Raw genomic sequence first — 26,933 nt, 5'->3', positions numbered from 1 at the left:
TTTTTTCCTTGTGTCTACATGAAAGTTACATATCAATGTAACAGCGCACACCATGTAATGGGCAAAATTTGCATTGTGATATTGTAATGTACGATTCATCATTCATCACCTCCCTTTTCCATTCTGAAAATGCTTTCAATCTGTTCTCCTGTGGTATTTTTCTGCTATGCTTAATTACCATTGATTTCAGTGTCAACCTGTATTGGCTCTATGGATTAGGAACTGCTGGAGTTCTGTTATGTACTCCCAGCCCTGCTCCTGTCCTGGAGCAAAGCATTGGGATAAAGTACTGTAGTTTGGCCTCCCAACAGTCTTTCTATGGAATGACTCAAATTACTTACAGTGCCATCTATAATAGCTATGAAGTGGCTTGATACAGTAATGAGAACATTTAGGGTGAGGTGTTATCCCAACTCTATTACTTGGTGACCACAGAATCAGAACAGGGCATGCAAATCTTAAATTGTTGCTTGAATGCAATAGTGGAAAACAGATGAGGGTCACATCAATAGAACACAAGTGTTGTGGGTCAGTGGCTCCTGGGTAGGAATAGGAATTAAGGGTATTCCCTATTCTGGATGGAACTGTAGGAACTGAAGGAACAGATTCATATTCTGAAGGGTTTCCTAAATCTGTCATTGCTGCTCAATTACAGGTGATCTTTGTGGATCCCATTGCTGAATAAAAATAGATTCGCTACACAGATTCAGGCATCAGTAACTTAGAAACTCACTAATATAATCCTTCAGAATTTCTAGAGCTTTCCTTCAGAATATTTTGGAACCTACAGTTCATCAACTAGGCTCCTGAATAGGGAACATTATCATGCATGTATCTCTGCGCTGGTTGCCAGTCTAGTTCTCATCCAGAGAGCTGGTATTACTAAACTGAAACAGTTGTCTTCAATTAAATTTGTCTCCAGGTACCAACAATACAATTCTCCAGTGAGGCCTTGTTCTCTGCTCTGCAACCTGCAGCTTGACAGTTGGTAGAGGTTTTCTTACAAGGCACCTGTTCCCTGAAATCTTTTATGATGCTGAGCCCTGTGTTTAGGCATCTTTGAAACAGTTGGCTTTGTATGTTTGACTTCCATAGCCATTAACTCCATTGATATCTGGAGAGGGGCTGGATTGTTTTTATTCTATTTCTACAGTATTCTGTTTATGATCTATTTAACTTCATACTTGTCTACTTATTGAAAATATTTCAGGTTTTCAGAATATGAAGCGTATTAATAACACAAAAGTAAGTAAACAAGTATTCAGTGTTTATCACTACAAAATTCAAAGTAAGATTTTCTAAGGACGTACTTAAAAGGTCTCTAAATACTCTTGGGAAGAATTTAGAAAGATTGAATCCCTACATCACATGTGTCAAACTTGTGCCATCATATTGCAGTCATGTGATGTATCTGCGGAGCTGGGTGGACATGGCCTACATATGATGCATCTGGCCAGCGGGCTACAAGTTTGACACCCCTGCCCTACACCAATTCCATTCTTTAGAAAAACTGTCACTAAAGGAACTAAAAAGATAAGGAAAATAATGGTGAGTAGTAGTGGGAAGTGAACTACCATTTTCCTTGATGATAGAATTTGGGTTACAAAATATTATATGACTTGGAATATTGTAGGTATTGAGACCCAGATTAATCTGAGATTGAAGTGTATAAATTGTGGATTAGCCTGATTCAGGATTGTTCCATTCTGTATAGAGGAGAATACTTCAAGTCTACAACAGGTCATTTAAGTGAGCATACAAAGCATTCCCTTATTAGCAAGTAGGTGTATGGAGTGGGAAACTACCAGGAATATTGTATTTGCCTCTTTTTGGCTGTGTTCCCAGGTGAATTTATCTTTATGCACCAATTTTGGTATCTTCCTAAGAGGTCTCAGAATTTCACAGAGCTGATTATACAGTAATAGTTACTAGATCAACTTAGAAACCCGAAATATGTTTGATTAACACCAAAGTTATTCTATATCTTCATTGGATTAGAAATGAAAGAAGTAGGAGCAAAAGGACTGCAGGTGCAGCAAAAGCAATTTAAAATGTATATTATTAATAGATAACGAAGTATGGTAATAGTGAGAGAACTCAGATGCAAGAATTGGCATTACTGGAACTGTTATAGACCCATGTGGTTTGAAATTATGTCAAACAATCATAAAATTATGCAAAAGTTCACATGCCCATTAGGTGCCATCTATGCTTCTGTGCTGCCAATTAGCGACTGTTCAGATTTTTGCAACCCAGTATGAGAGACTTTTATATGCAAGCTAATTTTGTTTTCTGTTTGGAAGTTCAGGACAAACAGAAGGAGATTATCAAGAAATATTTGATTATTCAAGGAATAGTAATCCTGAAATATCATGAAAAGTAAAGAAAAACAAACTTCTACCAGCAGATACTATCTTATAAAGAAAGAAGGAATCCAGAAACACAGAAATTAAATTTTGTACAAGAAAATTTTCAAAAAAAACTATAAGGCCATTTACATACCCTAAATTAAATTAATATTTTTCATGAAAAAGCTCGTTATTTTGTTAAAAATTGATGAGTGTCAGAAAGTTTGAATAACCCAGGAGTTTTGGAAATTCCTGCTTCTAAGTTCTGCAGATGTGAGGACTGATTGTGGAATTTTCTTCCCCAGAAACGTTTGATATTAGGAGGCTTGTTGGAAAGCCAACTGGAAACAGAATTGTTATAGGAAATGAAAATCCAGATAGGTGCTTTCCATGTGACCATAGGATTACCGAAATTGCATTTTTTTTTTTAAAAAAATGATCTGTGTTGCTACTGCAAATAAGAATGATTTCAGCTTTGTTTTCAGAAAATGGGATCAATTTTTTTGCCCAGGAAAAACTTTTATTTATTTGTATTTATTTATTTGTCTTGTATGCTACCCACTCCCGAAGGACTCCGATCTGTGGATGTGCTTGCTTTCATCTAAGAAGATAGAAGCCTGAAGAAAATGTTGAGGCCTGTATAAGTTGGCCTCTTCATTATTGCTTTCTGGTGGTAAAATAGCTTGTATAAATGAGACTGTGAGCTATACTGCTGAAGCTGTATACTCCCAGAAGGCTTATTCATAACTGACAAGGGATCACAGTAAACAAGATCCACTGGAGGATGGAAGTAATTCACTTTAGTAATCTGTCAAGAAAACAAATGTGTATTTAACAACTAGGTTAATATCAACATGATATTGGAAGATGATTGCCCAGAGACAGGAAGTTCCAGAGGGCTATAGGGGGAAGAGGGCAACTAGTAGAGTGGCACTGTTCCTTTTGGATTAAACCTGAAAAGATACCTTGCTGCTGATATGACCAAAAATAAAAGTTTGATGCTGCAAATTATTTGTACCATCATTATAGCCATGAACCTGGACAAATCTTATGCCATTAAATGCCAAAACGGAAGTTTGATATTCTAGAACTCACTGAAAAGAATGGCAGTAAAATAGGTCACTTAACATGCAAAGACCATCAAATCTTCTGCGTCAGACAAGAAAATCATAGAAGAAATAAAGTAGCCATCAAAGGGTGTCAAAGGGTTGGATACAATGCTACAAAGTGATAGAATGATCTTGATTCTGCTCCAAGACAAGCCAATCAATATTACTGATCCAAATCTATGCTCCACCCACAGATACAGAGGAAGTGGAAGATTCCAACGGAATATAAAACTAATAATAATGAAAAGTGAAGTATTTGGCCATGGTGTATAAAATGAAAGAAATATATTTTTGGAATTGTGCCTAGAAAATTCAGTGTTTATCACAAATAACCTAAAAGATTACACTAAATATGGCATCATCATATGGACACCATAATTAATTAATTATACACTGCAAAGCAAGATGGAGAAACTATTAACTTATCAATTGACGGTGGTTTAGATCTTGAACTTCTTGCAGAACTGGCATTAAAAAAACCTACATTATCAGTCAAACCTAATATGACCTCAGGAATATTTAATATGTAGTGGTTATGAATATATTTATTTCATTTAACTTGATGAATAGGGTGCCTAAAGAATTCTGCTCTGAAATTTATGAGATTATTAAACATAAGGCAAACAAAAACATTCAAAAATAGAAAAGCAAAAGAAAGTGAAATAGCTATCAGCTGTTCTGCTGAATTTGGCTGAAAAACAGGAGAAAAGCAACAGGCAACAAACAAGAGGAGAATTTATGCAACTAAATACAGAGTTTCTGAGAACAGCAAGATAAGACAATAAATTATATCTAAATCAATAGTGCAAGGAAAATAAAGATAACAATTGAATGGGAATTATATATGGAAAAACACTGCAATGGAAGGAAACCTTTATGCAAATTAGGTACAATAAAAAACAAAGGCAAAGATTTACTGGGGAAAAAAAGATTTAAAAAGGAGATGCTATAAAAATAAAAAAAGAACTATACAGAACAAATATCCAAGTCATGAATACATATGAAAGTTAAAGTTTTATCCCTGAACTAGACCCAGATCTTCTAGAAAAAGACTGGAAAATGAAGTTAAGTGTGAGAAAACATCATGAGAAGGCAAGCATTGGTGAAATACCAGCAGAACTTTGAACAATCTTACAGTAGAATGAGGGCTTGTGGTTTATAGACAGGTATGGAAAAGACAAAGAGACTTGGAAAGATTGCTTTATATTCAAAATGGGCAGTACTAAAGAATGCGCAAACTATGAATCAATTGCACTTAGCTCACATGCTAGCAAGATAATATTCCATATCTTTCAATCCAAATTTTATTAATATATGGAATGTGTATAAGCTGGATTCAGAAAAGGCAAAGACACTTGAAATTGCATAGTTAATATATAACAGAAAATGGAAAAGGCCAGGATGCATTTTTTTTCAAGATGATATAGCAGAGCTGAAGCATTTGATCCAGAATCATTCCAGCTATAAACAAGTGTCAGGTCACTGATTCCCCTGATATAATTCAAAAGATTTGGCCTAATTAGCAACAAGATGCTAAGGGCTTCTTCGGATTCTAAGACATTACCTTTATATTGCATATTATCCATGGAAAACAGCTATAGTAGCAGATACTTTTTGTGATAATCAGTAGTGTTATCTGATTCAAGCTTAATATGACTTTTAGAATAAATGAAGCCGAATTGCCTGCCTCAAAGACTATTTCTGATCACTTTTTTTTCAACATATTACTTCTGCTGACTCAGAGCCACAGGCAATAGTAGACTTCATACAAGACATTCACACAGCATGCCCATTAGATTTAACCTGTTCTTTTCAGAGAGAGAGAGAATGTACAACATTAGAGATATTAATTCTCTATGTTGACAGAATTGTTATGGTTGTGCTGCAATTTGGCACAAAGTACTGAAGAAAAGATGAATTAAGCATCATTAAATGCACATAATGTGTAAAACGGTCTGCATGGTAGCCAAGTCAAATTCTTTAATTTTTTGTAGTTGGCTGGGTGGCTGGCTGGAATTCTTGCCAGAAGGATAAACTTTTCTAGTGAACAAAAACTCACTAATTGTTGCTCCAGTGCCAGGAATCTGGAAGAGAATTGAAGTAAATATTAACTCCAATTTAATATTTATGAATTTAGAGGCCAGAAGCATTTAGTTGATATAGTAATTCCATCATTCTCAGACTTCCACTTCTGCCAATCTTATAGGTTTTACGCTCATCAATTGTTTTAGAAAATGTACTTAATAATATGTTATGTAATATGTAATAATATGGTAATAATTAAAATAAAAATGCCCTGATAAATTAATAAGAAATAATACTTCACTGTTCATGGAGGAAAAGTTTGCATAATTTGCTTAGAAGTATAAATGTATTCATATGACAATCAGTATCAACTATTCACAAGGCAATAAGGAGATAGAAATAAATGGTTCAAACCCATTTTATTATGTTAAAAATCTTCTTTCACCTATGCCCTGGGCCCACACAACTAATTATAACTCCTGGTTTCCTATCTGAGAATAAACTGTACTCTAATTCTCCTGATTTTTTTTAAAGTTTCTATCATGCAAACATAGTCTGCATATTCCACTTTGTCAGAATCACAATCAAAATAACAAGTATGAATGAGACTGTTAGAAAAGACAATTAGAAACAGAAACCACAGAGGAATAGAGTCAGATATCTTGAGCTTATCAAAGCAAAAATAGGCACAATTTGCATGGGATAGATCTTGGGGGATTGGGCCAAAAAGTGCTGCCTAGGAAATGGTCAAATAAGAGATAGCATAGTCCAAAGTTGGATAGTGGGCAGGCTAGAGTTCAGAAGAGATCTTCTCTATATCTTGGTGCTAGAAGAGATGAGGAGAATTGCACTTTCAAATTTGCAAGATTAGGTTAATACCTTTAACCTTACAATTCAGTACAATTAGCTGATCATGTCGGGTTTTTTTTGTCAAAACTACCTGGTAAGGCTAACAGAATGTAAGACACTTGCAGCCTTACCTGAAGCTCCCATATTCACACAATTTTCAGAAACAGTATTAAGGGTCACAGATCAAAGGTCCTAGATCTATAAACATTTCATAAATTTCATATTTTTTTGTTGAAAGGAAGAGAACTGCTTGTAACTAGTGAATAGGAGAAACAGAAGCTCATATCTTACATGGAAAAGAAGATCCAGAAAAACCGAAATAGTAGTTAGCTGGTGTGTGAATTTCTAATAGAAAAGAACAGACAAAAAGCTGCACATTATATAGCAATGAAGGAGCAGGACCATAGTCCTCCAACAGCATATGTATTTGAGCCGGGCTAATCATCTGTGCATAAAGATTTAAATCTGAATAGATGATTTTGTTTGTTGACTATTTGTGTTCTTGTAGTAACAAGTTTGGATTTTTTTTCCTCTTCACAAATTCATAAAATAGGAAGGATTTAGATCATTAAGTCCAATGCAGGAAACCAGACTTAAGGCACTACTAGCTAAGGCTTCCCTTGAACCCATTTGTTGATGGAAAACCTACCAACTGTCTAGGTACATGGTTCCATTCTCAAGCATACTGTATATAGACAGCCTATGAGATGGCACAAAATATTTTAGCAACACTTGTTCTGTCTCAACAGTCTAGCTCTTTCTGCCTCTTTAGCTTTAATAGGGAATAAATTAAGGAAAATGATCCGTGTAATTCCTGATGGGGGGAGTGACATCACCAAGTGCTTTCTCTAATGCTTTCCTCAGCAGAGGGTGTGGGTTTTGACAAATGGTTAGACTCTCAGGCTTAGCCATCTATCAAACCTCCTCCATGAGATGGATGGAGGCTTCCTGCTTTCTCCAGCTTTGCTGGGAACCCCCATTCACAGCATGGATGAACTCGATGAAAGCTCTGTCACAGGGTCGTGTCCTTAGAGAATGATGAGTAAGGCATTTTCCATTTGCAGCTAGAGAGGATATTTGAATGAGTCTTCAAACTGGTCTCCCTGTTAGAAATTAGATATTACTTCTACTATTTTATATTTTACTTGCTGATGACATATTAGACTAGATGAATGATAATGTGTTGCTCCATTGCTAGTGTGCATAATGGGGAAAGGAGCAATCAATATGATGCTTTTTGTCATCATACTCTTATTAACCATGAAATAATTGGATTTTACACATTGTAATGCCTTGCAAACGACAGTCTCTGGAAGGGTAATTCCAGAAAACCTTATATGTACATCGGATGATTTGTCCCTGTAAGTCAGAAGCCATTGAAACAGAAGCTCACACATATCTGTGTTGTAAATTTATTAACTTGTAGCCAGGCTGCCATGGTTGTTTTTATCTCAATTATCTTTTAGCTGGCCAGAGTAATGCATTCTCTTGTAACGTTGACATTTCTGTTTAATAGCCAGAAAGATTTGGCAGGATCTCAGTAGGGATATTTTGATTTGATTAAAATTGTTTAAAGTTTAACCACAACAATAACCTAACTTTTTATCTCTTTTTAGTTATAATTTATGACGGTTGTTTATCAAAATATAGAGCTGACTTTGCAGAAGATATGGGAGAGTCATTAAGGGGGAAACAAAAAGGAAGGCATTATGGAGAGATTTGGAGAAAACCTGTGTAGTGTTTGTCAGAGTCTAGCAACAGAAGGAATTCTGTGTGAGAAAGAAACTCAAAATAATCCCACCTTAGTTTGCTTAGTATGAGTAGGGACATAGAGAAGCCTGAACAGACTTTCAAGATTATGTTGCTGTGTAAAAATAAATTAAACTTTCTGGGAATCCATGTGTTGTCTGTTTCTTATCTGTCCAACATCAACCTTCTTAACTGAAGATTTATTGCTAATAGTCTCAGGGATCTAACTGGTTTATTTGATTTAAAAAATTTCATACATTATTGCTACATCTAATTGAACTTTCTTTATTTTGTTTATATATCATATTCATCTTTTAATCTTATGTAACTGTGTTTTTATGCCTTATGTTATTTAAGGCAAATCAATGACTGAAATAAAGTACTAATCTGATTAGCTGAGTTTTAGGTACTGCAAAGCAATAATGTAGTGTATATATTCTAAGGGTTAAGGTGGCTAATCATCTACAGTAATTTTGATGTATTATTGAAAAGGATAAATGTAGGATAACAAGAATGAATAAGTGTAATAATTTGTAATTAAGTAAATCAATTAGGAGAAGTTGCATAGGGAAACGTATTATTACAATGAATATGTTATTAGTTCTTGATGAATGTATTTTTTATATACAGTGAAAGCATATGCACCAAAGACAAATTCCGTGTGTCCAATCACACTTGGCCAATAAAGAATTCTATTCTATTCTATTCTAAAAATGCATGAAAGGTAATGATACAACAAAATGATTCCTTATTTTAGATTATTTTTATACAAAAATAGTTTTTTTTATTTGTCAATTTTTAGGAGGAGAGATAAGAATTACTTATAAAAATCACTCTTTGAGAGACTTCATGGGCATGTTCCTATAGTTTTCCTGACAATGGTATAGAAGTGCTTGATAGTGTCTCCTGCTATTGCTCCTCCTCTTTGACCTAAGTACTAGCCAAATCCAATCTTGGAAATTTTTTTGAACAAGTATGAACAAGGTCAGGTAGGCCATATAATACATTTGCTAAGAAAATGAATTGTGAATCAGGAATTTTCTAGTGCACATGACCACCATATTATGAATTTAGAAGTTGACGTGGAGCAAGACTCCATACATATTTGTTCTGGAGAAAAAATATGGAATTTTGAGAACATGTGATGGGCCCTTTGACAGGGAGGTCTTGTCAATTCACCAAATGACTGTTAGAGTGGGCACAGTTATTTTTAAAGCTTTTATACATTTAGAAGGCAAACTGGTTACAATCCTATCCTCATTCCTCATTTGTATGTTCTAACAAAATCATACATGACCTGAGACATTCTGGTAAATAAAGGAGATATGTTCATACGCTTTTGTAAGATGCCAGTTTCCTAAAAATAAATATAATTAAGAATACATATGTACTGTCAAATAGGGGTGGGAGTTTGGTAGGATCAAGAAATGTATCCAGGGAACCACAATAGACATTCCAAAATTAGACAAGTATTTTCTTTCAACTTTAGCTTTTCCTCCAAAATGTAAGGGCAATAATGGAATAGAATTATTGAAAGAAGTGTTAGTTCAATCTATATTTTAAGGATCTTGTCCCATCGATGCTATTGGAAAAAAAAATCCTTATCAGAGAAATGAACATTTCCCTAGGACAGTGGGTCTAAACCTTCCTAATGCCGCGACCCTTTAATACAGTTCCTCATGTTGTGGTGACCCCCAACCATAAAATTCGAAAATATGTGTTTTCCAATGGTCTTAGGCGACCCCTGTGAAAGGGTCGTTCAACCCCCAAAGGGGTCCTGACCCACAGGTTGAGAATCATTGCCCTAGGACTACTTAGATCAGCCAAGGTAGAAGCTGAGGAAGTAGCTTTTTCCTTTTTTTTTTTTTTTGCTGCATTCTCCCTATTAATTGATTTTTTTTTGATAAGCGTTTCCACTGACTTCTAGAATCCATGGTTCCAAACTAAACACATTCTATTTACCCAACTACCACCTGAATAATGGAAGTGGTTTCTGCTGGCATAATGAGGCAACCTCCTGCAAAGAGAAAATCTGCTGTAGGAATTAAGACCCACCAGAACTTCTAATAACTTATTCATCTTACCCTCTATCAAAAAGCACTATAATTATTCAACAACTCTTCCAAATGTTTTATTTTTCTTTGAGGCTGCTATTGTTCCTAAAAATATATAGTAGAAAATCTTCCTCTTAATCTTTTGTTAAATGCAGGAGGGACGATGATTGATTTAGGAAGTGTATAATCAAATCAGTAACAGATGTACATCAAGCAGGAAGTACATTATTAAAGATTTTCTCCATGTTGTGTGTCTGTGTATAAAACTGATGCATGTAAAAGGTGCAGCTGATATTATTTTGTTATAAACTGGTATATTTTAACACTGGATAACAATTATACATAATTAAGATTTGGACTCTGTACAGTAATCACAACCCAGTGTAATAGATTGCATCTCATAATTTTGTAAAAGAATGAGAATGATGAGAATGAGAGAAAATAAATGAATATAAATGACTCTTCACCAGAAGAACAAACTGAAAGTCCACTGTAAAGTAGCAACACTTGCAAAGATAATACCACTGATTGCAGGATTTCGGGTGGTAGTGTGGGGCATTATCTAAGGCCCGTAATTAATATTTTGCTGTGTCTCTTAACATTCAGCTGTTCTAAACACAGGGATGTTATTAGAAGTCTTCAGTTTTCAAAAAAAAATGTAAATAAGAGATCTAAATAGTTTTGATTAATTATTTATTTCTGTGTATCTTTAAATTGTCAGTTTAGGATCCTTTTTTCACATTAAATAAAGAGCATTCGGACGCCTGCATTTAAAAAGAATCCCGCCAATCACCTGCATCAGCCAGTATAAACTAAAACACAATAAATGTCCTGGATATAATGGAGAAGGTACTGTATCTCAAAGATATAATAAATATTATTGATAAGATGTCCAAGTATTTACCAATCGAGATGGATACAGCATAAAACTTTAGGCCTTACAGTTTTTCCCTCACAGTTTGCTCTTCTGTCTCTCTCAAAGGTGAATGACAGAAGCTGTAATGATTTTTAAATACTGATCTGACAGCCAGTTCATGAGAACACACTGATAAATAGAATTTATCAGTCATTCAGGTCATTCTTACTTGATGAAGGGTCTGTTATCCTCAAAGCTGAAGAATGCATAGACATAAAGACAAGAATGTCAGCATTAGAATATAATGACAAAAAGATACCATGTAGGTAAGCATTCAAACAAGTTCATCTCCAATTCAAATCATAGAAAGCTAGAGAAACAATTGGACAACCAGGTTGAAAACTAACTTTTTTAATGCCATTAAAAGATAATGTTTTGGTAGCCTATCAAAAATGTGAACCACCAAGGAAAAATCACCAATGTTGTTTAATTAACAATACATTTCTACAGCCTTTAATAAGAAGCAATATTTTTTGCAACTGTACTCTTTCCGCCTAAACATTGGTTTTCATGCCCTGCTTTTGAAATTAGTCATTTCAGAAACAAACATACTATAATATGAAAATAACCACGCATGAAAATTTCTTTTTTAAAATATAGCATGAAAATTATGATCTGCATGAATTTTTGAATAAAGGATGAAGCTGTAGTTCAAAAATCTTGTTTTCCTTCTCATATCTATTACTGCTGAATAGATATTTTCTGGAAGTGTAGGTGTTTTTATAGCAAGGAGGTATGTAATCTGTGACAGGAAAACTGACAAAGAATGAGGTTGACTATAGTTCACTTTATCAGTTACACGGAACATCATTTTCCCAAACCCCAACAAGCTATATATGTGTGTAAGTTCCTCTCTTAAGTTAATACTCTGCATCTGAATAAGTGGAACAAAACTCTCTATAAACATTTATGCCATGATCAATGTATTATTCCAAACACTTAGGGATATTTTTTTTTTGCTGAACCTGTTTCTCCATCAGCTCTCTTAAACAAGAGTACAAATTATACTACACTGATGATGCTAAAGTAATTATACATCATAGGATAATAGAATTGGAAGGGACCTTAGAGGTCTTCTAGTCCAACCCCTGCTTGAACAGGAGACTCTTTACCATTCAGGACAAATGTTTGTTCAATTTCTTCTTGGAAACCTCCAGTGATGGAGCACCCAGAACTTCTGAAGGAAAGCTGTTGCAGTGTCTAATAATCAGACACTTACTGTTGAAAATTCTGAATGATAATACCTATTATAATTTCTGAATTATTTACTGGGATGCCTCTCATAATTATTATTTAGCGAAATTGAGGTATTAGAAGGAATAGATGAGATTTCTGAGTTAAAAAGTCAGAAGCATTTTCTTCTCTTTCTGTTGTTTGTTAAATTTATTATTCATTTATTAGATTTACTTCTCACTTTTTCTACAGGAGTTTAAGGTGCTGAATATTGTGTTGTATCCTATTATTTCTACATAATAACTGTGTGAAGTAGGATTGACTGAAGGAGATAGACTGTCCTAAAGTAATTTAGCCAGCTTCCATGGCTGAGACTGGACTAGAAACTCCCTACTCTTAGCCTAACTCCTTAACCATTACACTGATATAGTACATCATTTTTTAATAGTATACTGGTTTGATATGCTACATATCAATTGTGAGCAACTCAGACTTGTTTACTGAGATGGGTGTCTATAGAAATCGAATAAGTAAATAAATAAATTGCTTCTGTCAATATTAAAAATTGCTAGTTCAAAAGGAAAGGAATTCACAATTTATTATAACTCCCTAATTTAAAAACAAAATACACAGAGAAACATTAAGACAAAAAACCCGAAGAATTAAAAAGGAAGACAAATAAAAACGGAAACAAACAAAACATTCCATTTCTATATATGTGTATGAATACATATGTGATCTCAAGGAAAAATACAAACATTTTAAACATGCCAATTCAATCATTCTTAAAAGTATAACTTTTATGCAGAGAAACATCATAATATCTTAAGGAAAAACTGTCAAAAATGGTGAGCAGATTTGCTGAAATCTATTCTTCACTGTAAGATTCTTTAAAGTTCTTTGCTGACATTGTATTACCTATCAAAACAACTTCCACGCTTTTAAATGTAACTAAACCAAAGAAAGATGAAGGACCTCCATAATGGTTCCGAAACTGTAAAATCTATGGCCATGTCTGATCTGAAGCATTTTTTTTCTATATTGGATCTAAACAGCTCTTGGGGTATGTTTCATCAACTTCAGCTGTTTGCTAAAAGCAGCTATTTCTGAACAGGGTTTAGCTTCAGTTTTTCTTGCTTTACTAATTTCGCTGCTTAATTATTATAATAAGTTATAAGTGATGTGGCCATTGAAATGATACAAAAGTATCAATTCATTATTTAGCTTCTAGAATTGTCAATTGTGTTGCCCTTTGGAGTATTATTACCCATAGTTTTAAAAAAGAATCACACTTACTGAGTAATCACTTGGACAGTACATTTTGATACTTACCATTAAAGACCCATCACAATAATCCAAGTGTTAAGAGTGTAGAGTGGTGAGCTATTGTATCTTTTCTGTATGATACTTCAATATAAGTCAGACTGTCTTTAAAATTTGACTGACAATACTATATTTTTATCTAAAGGACCTTTTTTGTTCTAGTTTGTTTTACAGACTTATTATTGCATGAAGTCTGAGCATAGTAAGCTGCACTACTTTACCAGAAGTACATTACTTAAAAAATTAGTAATATTACCCACCAATGATGGCCAAGAAATATGAAGTTTGAAATGAGTCAGATGAGTGAAACCTTTTACATGTTGTCTTCATGCTATATAAAAGGATTTGAATGCACCTCTGACATATTTACACACACAAACACAGTCACAAAATCTGAAAGGTAATTAGAAGAGCTTCTTTAAATAATTTCAAAACTACTGTTCCTGGGGATGGAAGGATAGACTTTCTGTTTGTCTTAAAATAGGATTCCTAAACCTTTTGCACCTCCATTTAGTATAATCTTAAAGTACACACTTCTCCTAAATATGTAAACACCAAAATGAACACAAATGAACAATGAAAATGATACAACATAAATTTGGGAAAGGTAAATTTATTTTATCTATGCAACTAAAAGACTCTTCAAATTTCCTCTGGACTCTACAAGAGTGGTACATCTCACAGCTTAGGAGATTCTGCCTTAACAGAATGTGGAATCTTTGGGCATCATCCAAGTGTATACATACAAGCCTTTCTCATACTCAAAGTATGGACTCTCAAAAGACTCAAGAAGTCATGAAGTTCATTCACAATAGCTATTGTATCTACTCTGTTCACCAAGAATAGGAGAAAAGTGACAATGAGATCAGATACAATACCCCCAGATACAGGAAAAAGATCACTGTAAATATTCTACTCTCATAGAATAGCCCAAAGCATATATTCCAATAAAGAGAAGTTCCCTGAAGATGGGCTCCATCCTGAGTCCAAAAGCTTGGAATAGTAAACCCCTGTTCCTGGTGACCGACCCAGATTGGATCTTGCAACTGTAAATATTGTTTCTTCACTGGAAATGCCAGACAAATCCTTTTATTAACTCATGCCATTTTTATCCAACCACTCAAAGTATAATTAAGAGTTCCGAGATGAGTAGAAAAAGGGGCTACTGTGACAACTGAGTTCAGTAGGTGCTTGCAACAAAAAGAGACCTAATTCAATTTCCTAGGTTGAATAAGAATTAATTAGTTGACTTAGAATTAATCTCTATTACCCTTGCAAGTCATGCAATTTACACCAAGGTAGAGGATTTCTCAGTCTTGATTCAGAAGCAAAAGTATGGTAGATTCTGTCTCTAAGGTTGAGCTTATATACACAGTATATAGCTGATCTGCAGGCAAACAAGATCTAATTTGAATCAGGAATTCATGAACTGGATAAGCTTAAAGTATTGACTGATCTTAGAATATAATTATCTGCAATGAATAAAAAGAATGGGCACTTTACAGAAGAAGATTGTGGAGGTGGGATAGTGAGGTAGGGTGATAGTGAACACAAATGAACATCTCAATGGCAGTAGCAGTGATGCTGTGATTACACAGAGAATCAGCAATGGTTTTGGAGAAAGAGTTTGTGATAAAAGAAAAAGTAGTAGTATTAGTAGTATTAGTATTAGTAGTAGTAGTAGTAGTAGTAGTAAAAGGATTTTAGCCATGAGTTGAAAAGCATGGAAAAACTTAATTCTGCTTGAACTTCCTTTAAAGTTCTCTGTGAGCAAATTACTTGCTTGGTCTCACTCTGCAGCAGTGGCAAAAGACCACAAGTTCAGTGGAACAATTCTGTGTCCTAAACAATGAATAATGTCACCTAGGCCCGTGATGGTGAACCTATGGCATGTGGAACCATATTTGCTGGCACGGCAGCCCTCAGCTCTGGCTCACATGTGCGCACTGGCCAGCTGATTTTCAGCCTGCCAGAGGGTGGGGGAGGCCGTTTTCACCCTCCCCAGGTTGCAGGAAAGCCTCCGAAGCCTGGAGAGAGCAAAAACTCCCCTCCTGTGTGTGGGGGTGTTCACGTGCATGCATGGGGGTCACGTGCATGTGCGGGAGGGGTCACATGCATGCACAGGTGGGTGGGTACACATGGGCACAATTTTGGCACACCTATAAAAAAAGGTTAGCCATCACTGACCTAGGCTCTGCCTACTCTTAGCTGCCTTGTCCTTCGCTTCAGTGAGTTTTGGTGGGCTGTCAATGTCATCTGGGGATAAACATAATGAACATATAATCTAGTCCAGTATTTTTCAAACTTGGCAACTTTAAGATAGGTGTCCCAAAGATGCTTTTTCAAGAATTTCGATAGACACTTATGATGTGTGGACTTAAGTCTCAGAATTACCTTGGACATAAAATAGATGGAATTTCTATTGCACTGTCACAACCATCATATTGATATCTTTTTTACATATTATATGAACACTACTGATGCTATGTCTGTGCAGAAATCCAGATTCAAGGGGCAATATGTGCTTCAGAGAGCATGCAGACATGCACAGAGCATGTCAACATTATTTTAAACAACAATATTATTGACAATACTATTTTAAACAACGTCTTCTCCCAGAATTGCATATCATCTATGAAGGAAGCTTTGAGGGCTGAGGAAACAGCTGCAATTTTGAAGACCAGCCTTATCTCTTCTTTGGTAGACCATGGGAATGATATTGACATATATTTCAACTTGAGCAAAGCATTTCATAGAATCCTACCTGACATTCTGGTCCAGTAGTTAGATAAGCATTGGCTGGATACTGTGATAGGAATTAGATGGCTAAAGTGATGACTCTAACATTGTACGGAAATCAGTCATCTAATCAGTAGTTCACTGTCAAACTGTAGTTAAGACGGAGTGACTATATATCTAAATCCTGGGCCCTGCACTTTTCAACATTTCATTATGTAAAAAAATATGTTTAATCTAAATTGTTATATTATCATAACTATGATATAGAGGAAGTTATCAAATTTGCAGTTGTTTCAAAATTGAGGGGAAGAACTAATATCTTAGAAGATAGGAATTCAGAAGAAGGTAATAAAAATTTAAAAGGATTAAATTTAACAAATGCAAAGTTATGCATTTAGGGAACAGAAATCAAATGTACCAATATAGTCTGAGTGATATCTCATTAAGTAAAAGTACTTGTGAAAAAGATCTTGGAATAGTATTCCATTACTAACTAAATATGTGTCAGCAGTGTAATGTGGCTGCAAAAATGTTAAACTCATTTTAGACTGCATCCAGGAAAGTATAGTTTTTCAAATCACAGGAAGTAATTGTTTCACTTTATTCTACTTTGGTCAGGCCTCACCTCAAGCACCGTGTCCAATTCTAAGAAAAATTCAAAGAAACTGGGGCAGAAATCAAATTCATAAAAAGAAATTGCAAGAGCTGGGAATAGATAGCTTTGAGAAAAAAGTTCATGGATCAGGAGGCTATATCAATACCACACAGATATCTGGAAAGAGAAGTTTGGATTTTCAAAAAATGTCCTAGCTGGAGTTTGACAGTAGAACCAATTAACCAATAAAGTTGCAAATTCATTTCAGGGATGATTTAATTTGCATTCCTTTTTTATGAGCAGGGCATTGGGTACCATGGAATTGTTGCAATTCTGCTTTTAAAATGACCTATTTAGGAAGTTCTACGCATTTTCAGTTCCTTATTAGCAATTTCTGCAACCTACCCTGTTAATCATGACTATACATTTATTAAAATTGCCTTTTTAATAAATCTAACCTACACATATGATTATGCTGAGCTTTAGTTGACCAAAAATTAGAATATTTAACTAAATTAATTACAATTGAGTCAAGAATAGTTAAATCCCAAATACTTTCCTCCATCCTTTTGAAGGAAAACAACATCATGAATGTTCTAAAATGACTGTGTTTTGCAGCTCTTGTCTCCCAAGGGAAATTGGGGTAATCACTGAGTCTATTATCGTGTGACTCAATCCCAAATGTGCTTTTTTCAAAAGATAACTGGACTTTTTTTTTTTGAAGATGTTTCACTTCTCAATCAAGAAACATCCTCAGTTCTGACTGAATGCTGGGAGTTTATCTATGTCCTCAAAATCACCTGAATCAGAGTGGAAATGGGTGTGGAATCGTTTTGGAAGTGCTGAAAGGACTGTGTCGTAAACAGGAGATAGGTAGTGAGTGTCTGTTGAGAGAGGGCTGTTGAATTTTAACGTAGATGGCCTCTTTTACCACGACCGACCTTCAAAGTCCTAACAACCAGATGACTACAAGGAATATGTTTCCATTCCCCGGCATTCAGGCAGAACTGAGGATGCTTCTTGGATGAGTAATGAAATGTCTTCAAGAAAAAAAACCAAAGAAAAATCCAATTGCTTTTTGAAAAAAAGCACCTTTGTGACAACCATGACTGGATGACTGAGAAACTCCACAGACTCTTTGAAAGGTCTACTTGATGAATCTAGGCACCTACTTTTTGATATGCCTTCTGGGAAACAGCGTAGAGACAAAGCCAGCAGATCTGGCCAGCATATATTATTTCTAGTCTCTATTTCGCATTGTAGCAAGTCACCAACTCCTACAACTCTTTTCGTCCTCTTGAAGGTACAGTTGAATCCTCTCTGTTCATTTTTAGCTGCCTGTTCAGCATAGTTTCCTATGCTTTGTTTGGAGAACCAGAGCTTTTTTTCTTTGTGAGGATCTAAAAGTTATGTCTGAATTCCAACTGCACAGAACTGATTTGATATAATCACATCATCTTTTTCTTAAGAGCTGAAATATGGCCACTTACTGTTCCACATTTTCTTTACTTGTTCCACAAAGCACAGCTATAACTTTGTACTTGCTGCAAATACACAGCAAGTTCTTTTTCTGACTGCAGAGTTGTGTGTACTTATCTTAACTTCTTAAGACAGTATCTGTAGAAAAAGCTTTATTTCTTTCTGTGTCATTCTCAGATTCTCAAGAATATTTCACTGGAAATGTATCTGTGAATAACACAGCTTCTCTACCTGATTAGTCTAGCTGAAGAAAAAATAATGCAGAAACTTTATTCTGTAGAACAAACTAAATGTAATGTTCTAAGTAGATATGTATCCCTATCTACCATAAAGAGCAATCTGAAGAAACATGTGCATTCAATTTCTTTTTTTTAATCACACAGACCTACCAGTTGTGTCAACATTTGTCAGCTAAACTAAGATTCAGAGCATGTGGAAGAAAAACTTTGCTTTAGATTAACCAATGTGATCTAATATCCAGCCTTCTCACAATTTTCAGCTAATTACTTCAGATACTGAATGTAACATATAATAACGTGACAGATAACAACAACAGTGATGGTGGTTGGCATTCTTATTTTCCAAGTTTAAACCAATTATTTTTACAGGCTTAATCTAGTAATGCTTTCTGGGAAAAGTAAGTTATGTAAATTATGTGGCTGTGTAGTACTTTGAATTTCAAGACAAAAAGATATTTTGGACTATGCAAGGCTGTATAGCACTTCTCTGCAACTCCTTCAACCAAATAAGTTGTTTCCCGTGATCATAAAGCAGCTGTGGAGGGCAGTAATGTGATACTGGGAAAAGATACAGTTGCTTTAATGAATTGCAGACAATTGTTGGCAACACAAGGCAAGACAAGAAACAATGGATGGAAACTAACCAAGGAAAAAAAGCAACCTAGAATTAAGGAGAAATTCCTAAAGGTTAGAGCAATCAACCAATGGAATAGCTTCTCTTCAGAAGATGTGGGTGCTCCATCAATGGAGGTTTTAAAAAGACACTAGACAACTGTTTGTCTGAAATGGTATAGAGCTTCCTGCTTGAGCAGGGGACTGGATTAGATTAGAAGATGTCCAAGGTCTCTTCCAATTCTATTATTCTATGTTCTAATTGCTACATTTGCAACCAGTGTGCTCTTAAGCTCCTTTTGATTCTTTTGGCTGCAAGGCATTGCATCACGCTGAGAATTTTTCTTGGTACAAATCAGCTTCACTGGATAACAGACAGAAATGGATGTAATTTATCTGACACTGAACATAATTTTATAAATCTATCTTCTTCCTTTCATCTTTTTAACCAAAACGTACAGCCCTATTTGGAAAAAAAGATTTTTCTGCCTCTGATAATTAGGCTGACATTTTGTTGTACTTTTAATCTATACATTGGTTTTTATATGTAGTGATCATTATGAGACTGAGGATTTTCCAGGAAGGGATTACAAACAGAGTATTCTAATTGCAGCAGTGTTGTTTTATAATCACTAGAAATTGGAAGGTGTTTACAGTAATTATTAACCATGATGACCCATGATTATGGATCAGCAGCAATACCAAGAGGATGCCTCTTGACCTTCAAGTAAGGTGACAGGACAACCAGGGTGGGAAGTCTGCCATGACATGCTCCCATTTCTATCTTTCTTCCCCAGCAGATAAAAAACCAGATCACATTCCAGAAGAGGGTCATCACCTTGCTCCCCAAATCTTATAAGATCTCTCCGTCAGTGACTGTATGTAAAAAAGGGATAAGGCATCAAATTGTCTATGATTTGTTCATATGCATCTATGTACCTACATATCTACTTAGAAAACTATTCTTATTAAATTCTTGTCATTGTCACTAAACCTATTTTTAAACTCTGGAAATCTTAGGAATGCTGGAAAGGGAAGTAGATTTAAAAAAAGTTCCCCCAGATGGGTATCAAAGAAGGCAGCACAAAAAAAAATCAAGCTAAGAGATTATTATCCAACTCAATGAAGCTTTAAGACAATAGATCCCAACTTATGGGCCACAGGCTCATCGAGGGCTTGAAGGGTATCACAGATCAGCTGTCCTCTTGAAGTTCTCTTCAAACATTTCTCTTCATCTTCCCCCATTCCCCCAAAACACACACACACACACACACACACACACACACACACAATACATACACAAAATGAAGACACAGGACAGAGGTTTGTGTATGCTCACTGACAAGAATGATGGATTGATTCTTTTTCTCTTGCTTTTAAAAGAGAAATCCTTCCATAGGCTGAGCAATTTCTCTTCAAATAGCAAATACAGACCATCAATTGCCTTTTCAATCTATTTCACCATTTTAAACATTTTTTTTCAAAAACAGCTTCAGTATGTACTTTCAACAGTTTTCCATTTTCTTTCTTTCAACAGTAATCACTTGACATTTATGTGTCCAAATACTCACTGTAAGGGGGGGGGGAATAGAAGTAGTATCTGTTGTGCTGCTGAAAGAAGTCATCAGATCTTTATACATATACAGAGGTATGTATTTGTGTATTTGTGTGTGTGTGCCCGCGTGCCCACACATGCACAACAATTAATCTGCAAGAGTATTTGACAATAAGATAGTGGTCTACATGAGGAGAAGGAATTATCACTTTACAGAATTTACTTTATAAGAGTAGCTAAAGGTCTGAAATACCCGTTCCTTGCTTTTTCTTCTAAATGTAATTTTGGAAAATATTTGTAAGTGTCAGAGGAAAGATGCTGCAAAGTTGGTAAATTCCCGCATTAAAGGCAAGCAGGTTTTTTTTGGGGGGGGAGGGGCAATAATCTCTGATAATCTTTCTGACACAGTTTGTGTAATGTCTTTCTAAATACTGGTTTTAATAATATTTTTAAATAACAGGCTGGACTTTCCTCTAATATTAAAAAAAAAAATCTGCCAATTTTGTTTTATCCAAGAGGCTGTTATTCAAAGTATTCATTTTTCTAAACTCTGCTCATGATTTGTTTCTATTTTGGTTTATTTAAACATAAACATCCAAGGGCCATATAATCAGTCCAACAGAGAAGCAGAAACAGACATTCAATATATTACACCATAGAAAAGTGGGCCAGACATTAGTCTTGCTAACACTGAATCAAGGGGAAAAAATCCACCCGTGCATTCAAAATATTGCAAGCAATATGAAATCAGCAACATAAAATTATTTCCTGCTTCTGCACTCATTGCTTCAACATTCAATACAAATTATACCTTTACCTTAAATGGCAGCCATATAACTGCCAAACTATATATAATTACATGACCAAAGTCTCGCAAGGTTTCTGAATTCTTACACAAAATGTTGAGAAAGACATTGCTAAAATGTGAGCAAACTCCTAAGGTTTGTTATATGTTTGCTATTTTTTCTTATTATTATTTTGACACCTATGTCCATCATTTGGAAAGATTACTGTAACCCTCACCATGGCTTCATGAAAAAGAAAATCCAATATGCTTGCTATGCCTGAATATCACTTACCTGCCCTTCATCCCAAAGCAAGACATTACTGTGAAAAACTGAATATAAAATATGGACACTAATGGGATCGTTTAAATCCACAGTAAATTGGCTGCAGTTAGTTTAGTTATTTAGTTGTCTCTGCATTTAGTTCTCCCTGACACCCTTAATTTCACTCAGGACATAAGTACAGTGTGAGGACACAAGTGTCTTAGTTTGGTACTCCATTGTGAAGTTCAGCTGGAAACAATAAAGAAAGGGGGAAGGATTTACTTACTTGATATTGTCGAGACACCCTGATTCAGGTTTCAGAATGGCAGTATGATGAAACATTTTATAAAGGGCAATTCCAAGGAAGATTACATTAAGCTGAAATAAAATAAAATAAATAAAATAAAATGGCAAGTTATAAGAAGAAGAAAAAGGATGAATCTAGTTTTCTTTGATATGGTACAACCATTTATGGACTATAATAGTTCCAAAAGCAGAGAGAAATGCTCAAGACTGAATTACTTGTCCATACCACACCGTAAAGTGAATCTATGTTCTAAAGCACAGGTCTTCAAACTTGGCAACTTTAAGACTTGTGGACTTCAGTTCCCAGAATTCTGGGAGTTGAACTCCACAAATCTTAAAGTTTCCAAGTTTGGGAACCCCTGTTCTAAAGAGTATATGCCCCCCCTGAAGATTAAGAACATTTTTCTGGCAGTACATTTAAATAATTATTCATTTTATATGGATGAATTCTTGTCCTGTGACCTTCCTCCTCCAAGTCTGAAGAGGAATAAGCTGATATGTACTCAATAAGAAATAGACTTGACTATGGCTTTGCATTATCCACAGCTGATAAAGTCAACTGGACTTTAGTTTGCATGGACAACAGAAAGCTTTTCATAGAAAAGCAGTAAATAAAACTCACAAAACTATGCCAACCACAATAAACTTGTTTTAATGGTTTTTCTAATAGTAAAAGAGAAACATGATACATCGGGTGTTTATCCTTATTCTTCAAGCATTACTAGGATTGATATAAAAGACTCTGTAAGATTGAACAAAAACAGAATGAAGTAATTCTGTATGTAGGACACTGCAAATAAAAAGTAGTACCATAAAAATAGACAAAGTAGATTTCAATAGACAAGATAGAGATATCCTCCTTACATTACAAGAGCTTTGTTTCTATACGTATATATCCTGAAACATTATGAAATTTCAGCATATTCAACCACTGGTTTGCCGTACATCATTAAGATCCTGGATTTAAAAATGTCATCTTTAACTCAGAACAAATCAGATTTAGCATTTCTGTTCAGTAGAATTTTTCAAAATAACTTTTTTTTTTTAAAAAAAAGAGTTTTTACGAAACAGAAATTCCCCAAAATACTTTGATCCTTTTAAAGGGAAGCATTAATTCTTATATCATTTCCAATTTTGAGGGCACCATTATTATATCATAATATTACACTGAATTATGTAAAAATGATTTCAATGTGATTGCACTCAGAGGGACTTTCTATATTTTTTCAAAGTTCACTGCAGTGATTTTGTGAGCTGCAAATCTTCTCTGAAGGATAATGGTTCCAACAGACACCAAGAACCCTAGTGAATTGGAGGAGGCAACTGAATGAATTTTCTCAATGTCTTCCTTCACTTAAAAAGAAAGACATTCATGAGATATGAGTCTTTATGGGACAATACACTGTTGAGCTTCTTGGTTTTCTAAATTACTAAAAAACTCCACAAATAACTAGTGAAAAAGTTAAAGCTGTAAAAATATAGATCTTGCTGATTTCCCTCTATATGGCTATATAAATTATATCTGGATTGTGACTTGCCATTTAAAATCTTAAATTATCTTCTGTTTCAGATTTTTGTTCTACCTTCAAAACTCACAAATATTATGGCATGCTGGCTGGAATGATGCATTGTAGAATTTGATTGTTCTCAAATAACACATAGTAAATAAACTAGCCCAAAAAGCCAATCAGTCAATTTATCTGTCTTTGCATTATCTTGTCTAGGAAACAGAAAAAAGTGAATGGCATGGGGTAAAAAAACATTTGTGGAAAAATGTTGATAGATTTGCACTGAATCAACTTCTTACAAGGAAAACACCTGTAAAAGAATACAGGTTCAGCAATTAATCCTGAAGAAACCTACCAGAGATTTATTTTCACACAAATTAGTGTGAGCTCTCAAAAAGTTCCCTCTCATTTTAATTTTAATTGAAAAATATAAGAATGAATATTCCTAAAAAGTTTTACAGGAAAATGGTCTTTTAAGGAAATATGTATATTTACTCATTCATTATGCAATTCCTTAAATCTTACAAAGAAAAAAGAAAAACAATATGTATAACAAGAACTTGCAGCTGACTGGAAGAAAAATACAACCAGCTATAAAAACCAAGCTTAACTAAAGGGGCAATTTGAGTGAAGGCCTGGAAAGACAATTAGATTTTGAGCTCCTAAAGGTAGGAGCAATATGAACCTCTGGGGGTGTTTTTGTTGTTGATATAGTGGGCATATGGTGCAACTGAGAAGAGACATCCTGGATCTCATAAGGTGAAATTGCTTAATCAATTAGGTCTAAGCATATTCATCCTCCTTGATTGTATCAGATGGAACAGAAGGTCACAATTGGAGATAAGTGGTCCCTCAGAGACATAGGTCCAAAGCCCTGAAGAGCTTTAAAAGTCATAATCAGCATCTTGTATTGCACCCAGAAGCCAACTGGTAACCAGTCTAGCTCCCAAAGCAGTGAGACCATGTGACTATAGCACAGTATCACTATCACTCTCTGTCTGTAACTCCACAATCTGTACCACTGTAGCTTTGAGCGGCCTCCAAGGTAACCCCATGCTTATACTAATCCAATTGTGAAGTGACCAGGAATGACTATCTGAAGGACCTCCCGATCCAGCAAAGGGCCTAACTGGTACACTAGATGTACTCCTGAAAAGGCTCACTCCTCTGCTCTCTTTGAGCTATGGTTATATGGCCAAGTCTGTTTATTCAGTGACAATATCTTCAGGCATTTAAAGCAAAGCATTTTTATAATGTTCATCTATGGTGGAAAATACCACTGACAGGTTTCTGACATCATCCTTTGCCAATTAAGTTATATTTGATGCAAGGCATGCAAGATCCTAAAGATACATTTCCAGAAAACAGCATAGCTAATTCTTACCATAATGATCAACGTTGCAGGTCCTATAAAACTCCAAATGAAATAGGTGTCAAGTCGAAGCCAACATCTGTAATGATAAAGAAAAGTGGCATTCAGGGATAGCACATGAAATAAATATCAGAAGTAAGTGAATAGAGAGAAATGAGAGTTGTATAATATTCCATTCAGAGGCATGAAATGCTACACTGCTTCTTCAGTGAAATTGGATCATATGTTTTGTCTTTGATAATGTTATTGAGAAAGACAGGTATTAACTTCTGGATGAAACAAGGAAATAGCACAGATTTTACTTGAAGATGTTCACAATTAAAAATAATTATGAAAACAGCCATAAAATCTAGCTTACAGCCATTCTTTGCAGCCTATCAGCTTCACAGTAGGTGACTTTTTGCTTAAGAAAATCTTTAAAAATTAAGTAAAGAGAAAAATAAATTATCAGGTCTGAAACTTAACCAGATACAGATTTCTCTCTTCCTCATGAATATTTCTAGAAATGAACCTTATGATTAAGCCAGGAGATTCGTAATCTAAATTATTCATCACTTAATTTTGTCTATGTTTAATATCCCTAGAGTTTAATGATCTTGGAAATTAAATTTCCATTTCTAGTTTGTGTAGCGACAAAATAGGTATCACTAGCTACAAGACAGATAGAATAGCAGAACTGGAAGGTACCATTAAGCCATTATGCCCAACCTCTGGTCAATGCAGAAATCCAAATTATGCATCCCAAAGATGGTTGCCTGGTATCTAGCCTCCACTTGACCATCTCCATTTGGATAGGGGATCTACTCTGGCTGGCAAACTACTATTACTATTAGGAAGATTTGTTTTTCTAACTTAGAATCTGCCTTCCTATAATTTAAGCCATTATTCTTGCATCCTGAAATGATAAAGAATGTGTCCTCCTCTCTTTTGGTTTGACATGAAGATGATGTTATCCATTCAGTCATAGAATCACTCTTGGTGATTCTAGGTATCTCCACATCTTCCAATCTTGCACTACTTCTTTGAATTTTTCTATGCTTTGGCTGGTGTCAGCTTTGATGGTGTCCAGCCACTTGTTCTTTGACAGCCTGGTTTTCTTTTGCTGCTAACTATTCCAAACCACCTTGTCCTTTCTCGCCTGGGCTACTGTAACACTCTCTACATGGGGCTGCCCTTGAAGAGCACCCGGAGACTTCAACTGGTCCAGAATGAAGTTGCGCAGGTTATCATGGGGGCACCTAGGTGCTCCCATGTTAAACCCCTTTTAGGCGGCCTGCACTGGTTGCCGGTTGTCTTCCGGGTGCGATTCAAGGTACTAATTATGACCTTTAAAGCGCTCCATGGCTTAGGCCCAGGATACCTGCGAGACCACCTACTGCCACCGGTAGCCTCCCACTGTCCAGTGCGATCCCACAGAGTTGGCCTCCTCAGGGTGCCGTCGGCCAGACAGTGTCGACTAGCAACTCCCAGGGGGAGAGCCTTCTCTGTGGGAGCGCCTTCCCTCTGGAATGAGCTGCTTCGTATAATCCCCGACCTCCGGTCCTTCCGATGTGCCCTAAAAAGTTGGCAAGCTGGCCTGGCCTGAACAAAACAAAATAAATTATTGATCATTGTTAATTTTAATTGAATTTTTTAAAAAAATGTTATTGTTAATCCTAATTGGGTTTGTTTGGGATATTCTATTTAATTTTTTTAAACTTTTGTAATATATGGTTTTTTAATGTTGTACGCCGCCCTGAGTTCTTGGGAGAAGGGCGGCATATAAATCCAATAAACCAAACCAAACCAAACCAAACCAAACCAAACCAAACCAAACCAAACCAAACCAAACCAAACCAAACATCATTGCTTTCTCCAGTGATTAATTTAAACAACATTTGAAGAATCATATCATCTTCTCAGTCTTCTCACTTCAAGGCTAAACATTCCAGGT

The 26,933-nt window shown here is 35.3% G+C and overlaps 1 protein-coding gene across 20 annotated transcripts in view; it reads right to left on the bottom strand.

The window, feature by feature from the left end:
- The window catches only part of ADGRL3 (adhesion G protein-coupled receptor L3), a 540,567-nt gene that overhangs the window by 83,945 nt on the left and 429,689 nt on the right, over positions 1 to 26,933 (bottom strand). For 12 of the 20 annotated variants that reach the window (XM_087716492.1, XM_087716493.1, XM_087716494.1 and 9 more), the window contains 3 exons: positions 25,013 to 25,079; positions 22,101 to 22,192; positions 11,220 to 11,246 (listed from right to left, as the gene is read on the bottom strand). In XM_087716492.1, coding sequence (XP_087572618.1) covers positions 11,220 to 11,246; positions 22,101 to 22,192; positions 25,013 to 25,079 — 186 coding nt within the window. The remainder of the gene's footprint in view (positions 1 to 11,219; positions 11,247 to 22,100; positions 22,193 to 25,012; positions 25,080 to 26,933) is intronic. The other 8 variants (XM_087716485.1, XM_087716487.1, XM_087716486.1 and 5 more) reach the window with 1 other exon arrangement.

Source organism: Thamnophis sirtalis, unplaced genomic scaffold (genome assembly GCF_051295495.1).
Source record: "Thamnophis sirtalis isolate CommonGarterSnake01/CBP01778 unplaced genomic scaffold, rThaSir2_p1.2 scaffold_5, whole genome shotgun sequence".
NCBI classification, from domain to species: Eukaryota; Metazoa; Chordata; class Lepidosauria; order Squamata; family Natricidae; genus Thamnophis; species Thamnophis sirtalis.
The sequence above is the reverse complement of the archived record's forward strand: the minus strand, read 5'-3'. Positions and strand labels throughout refer to the sequence as shown.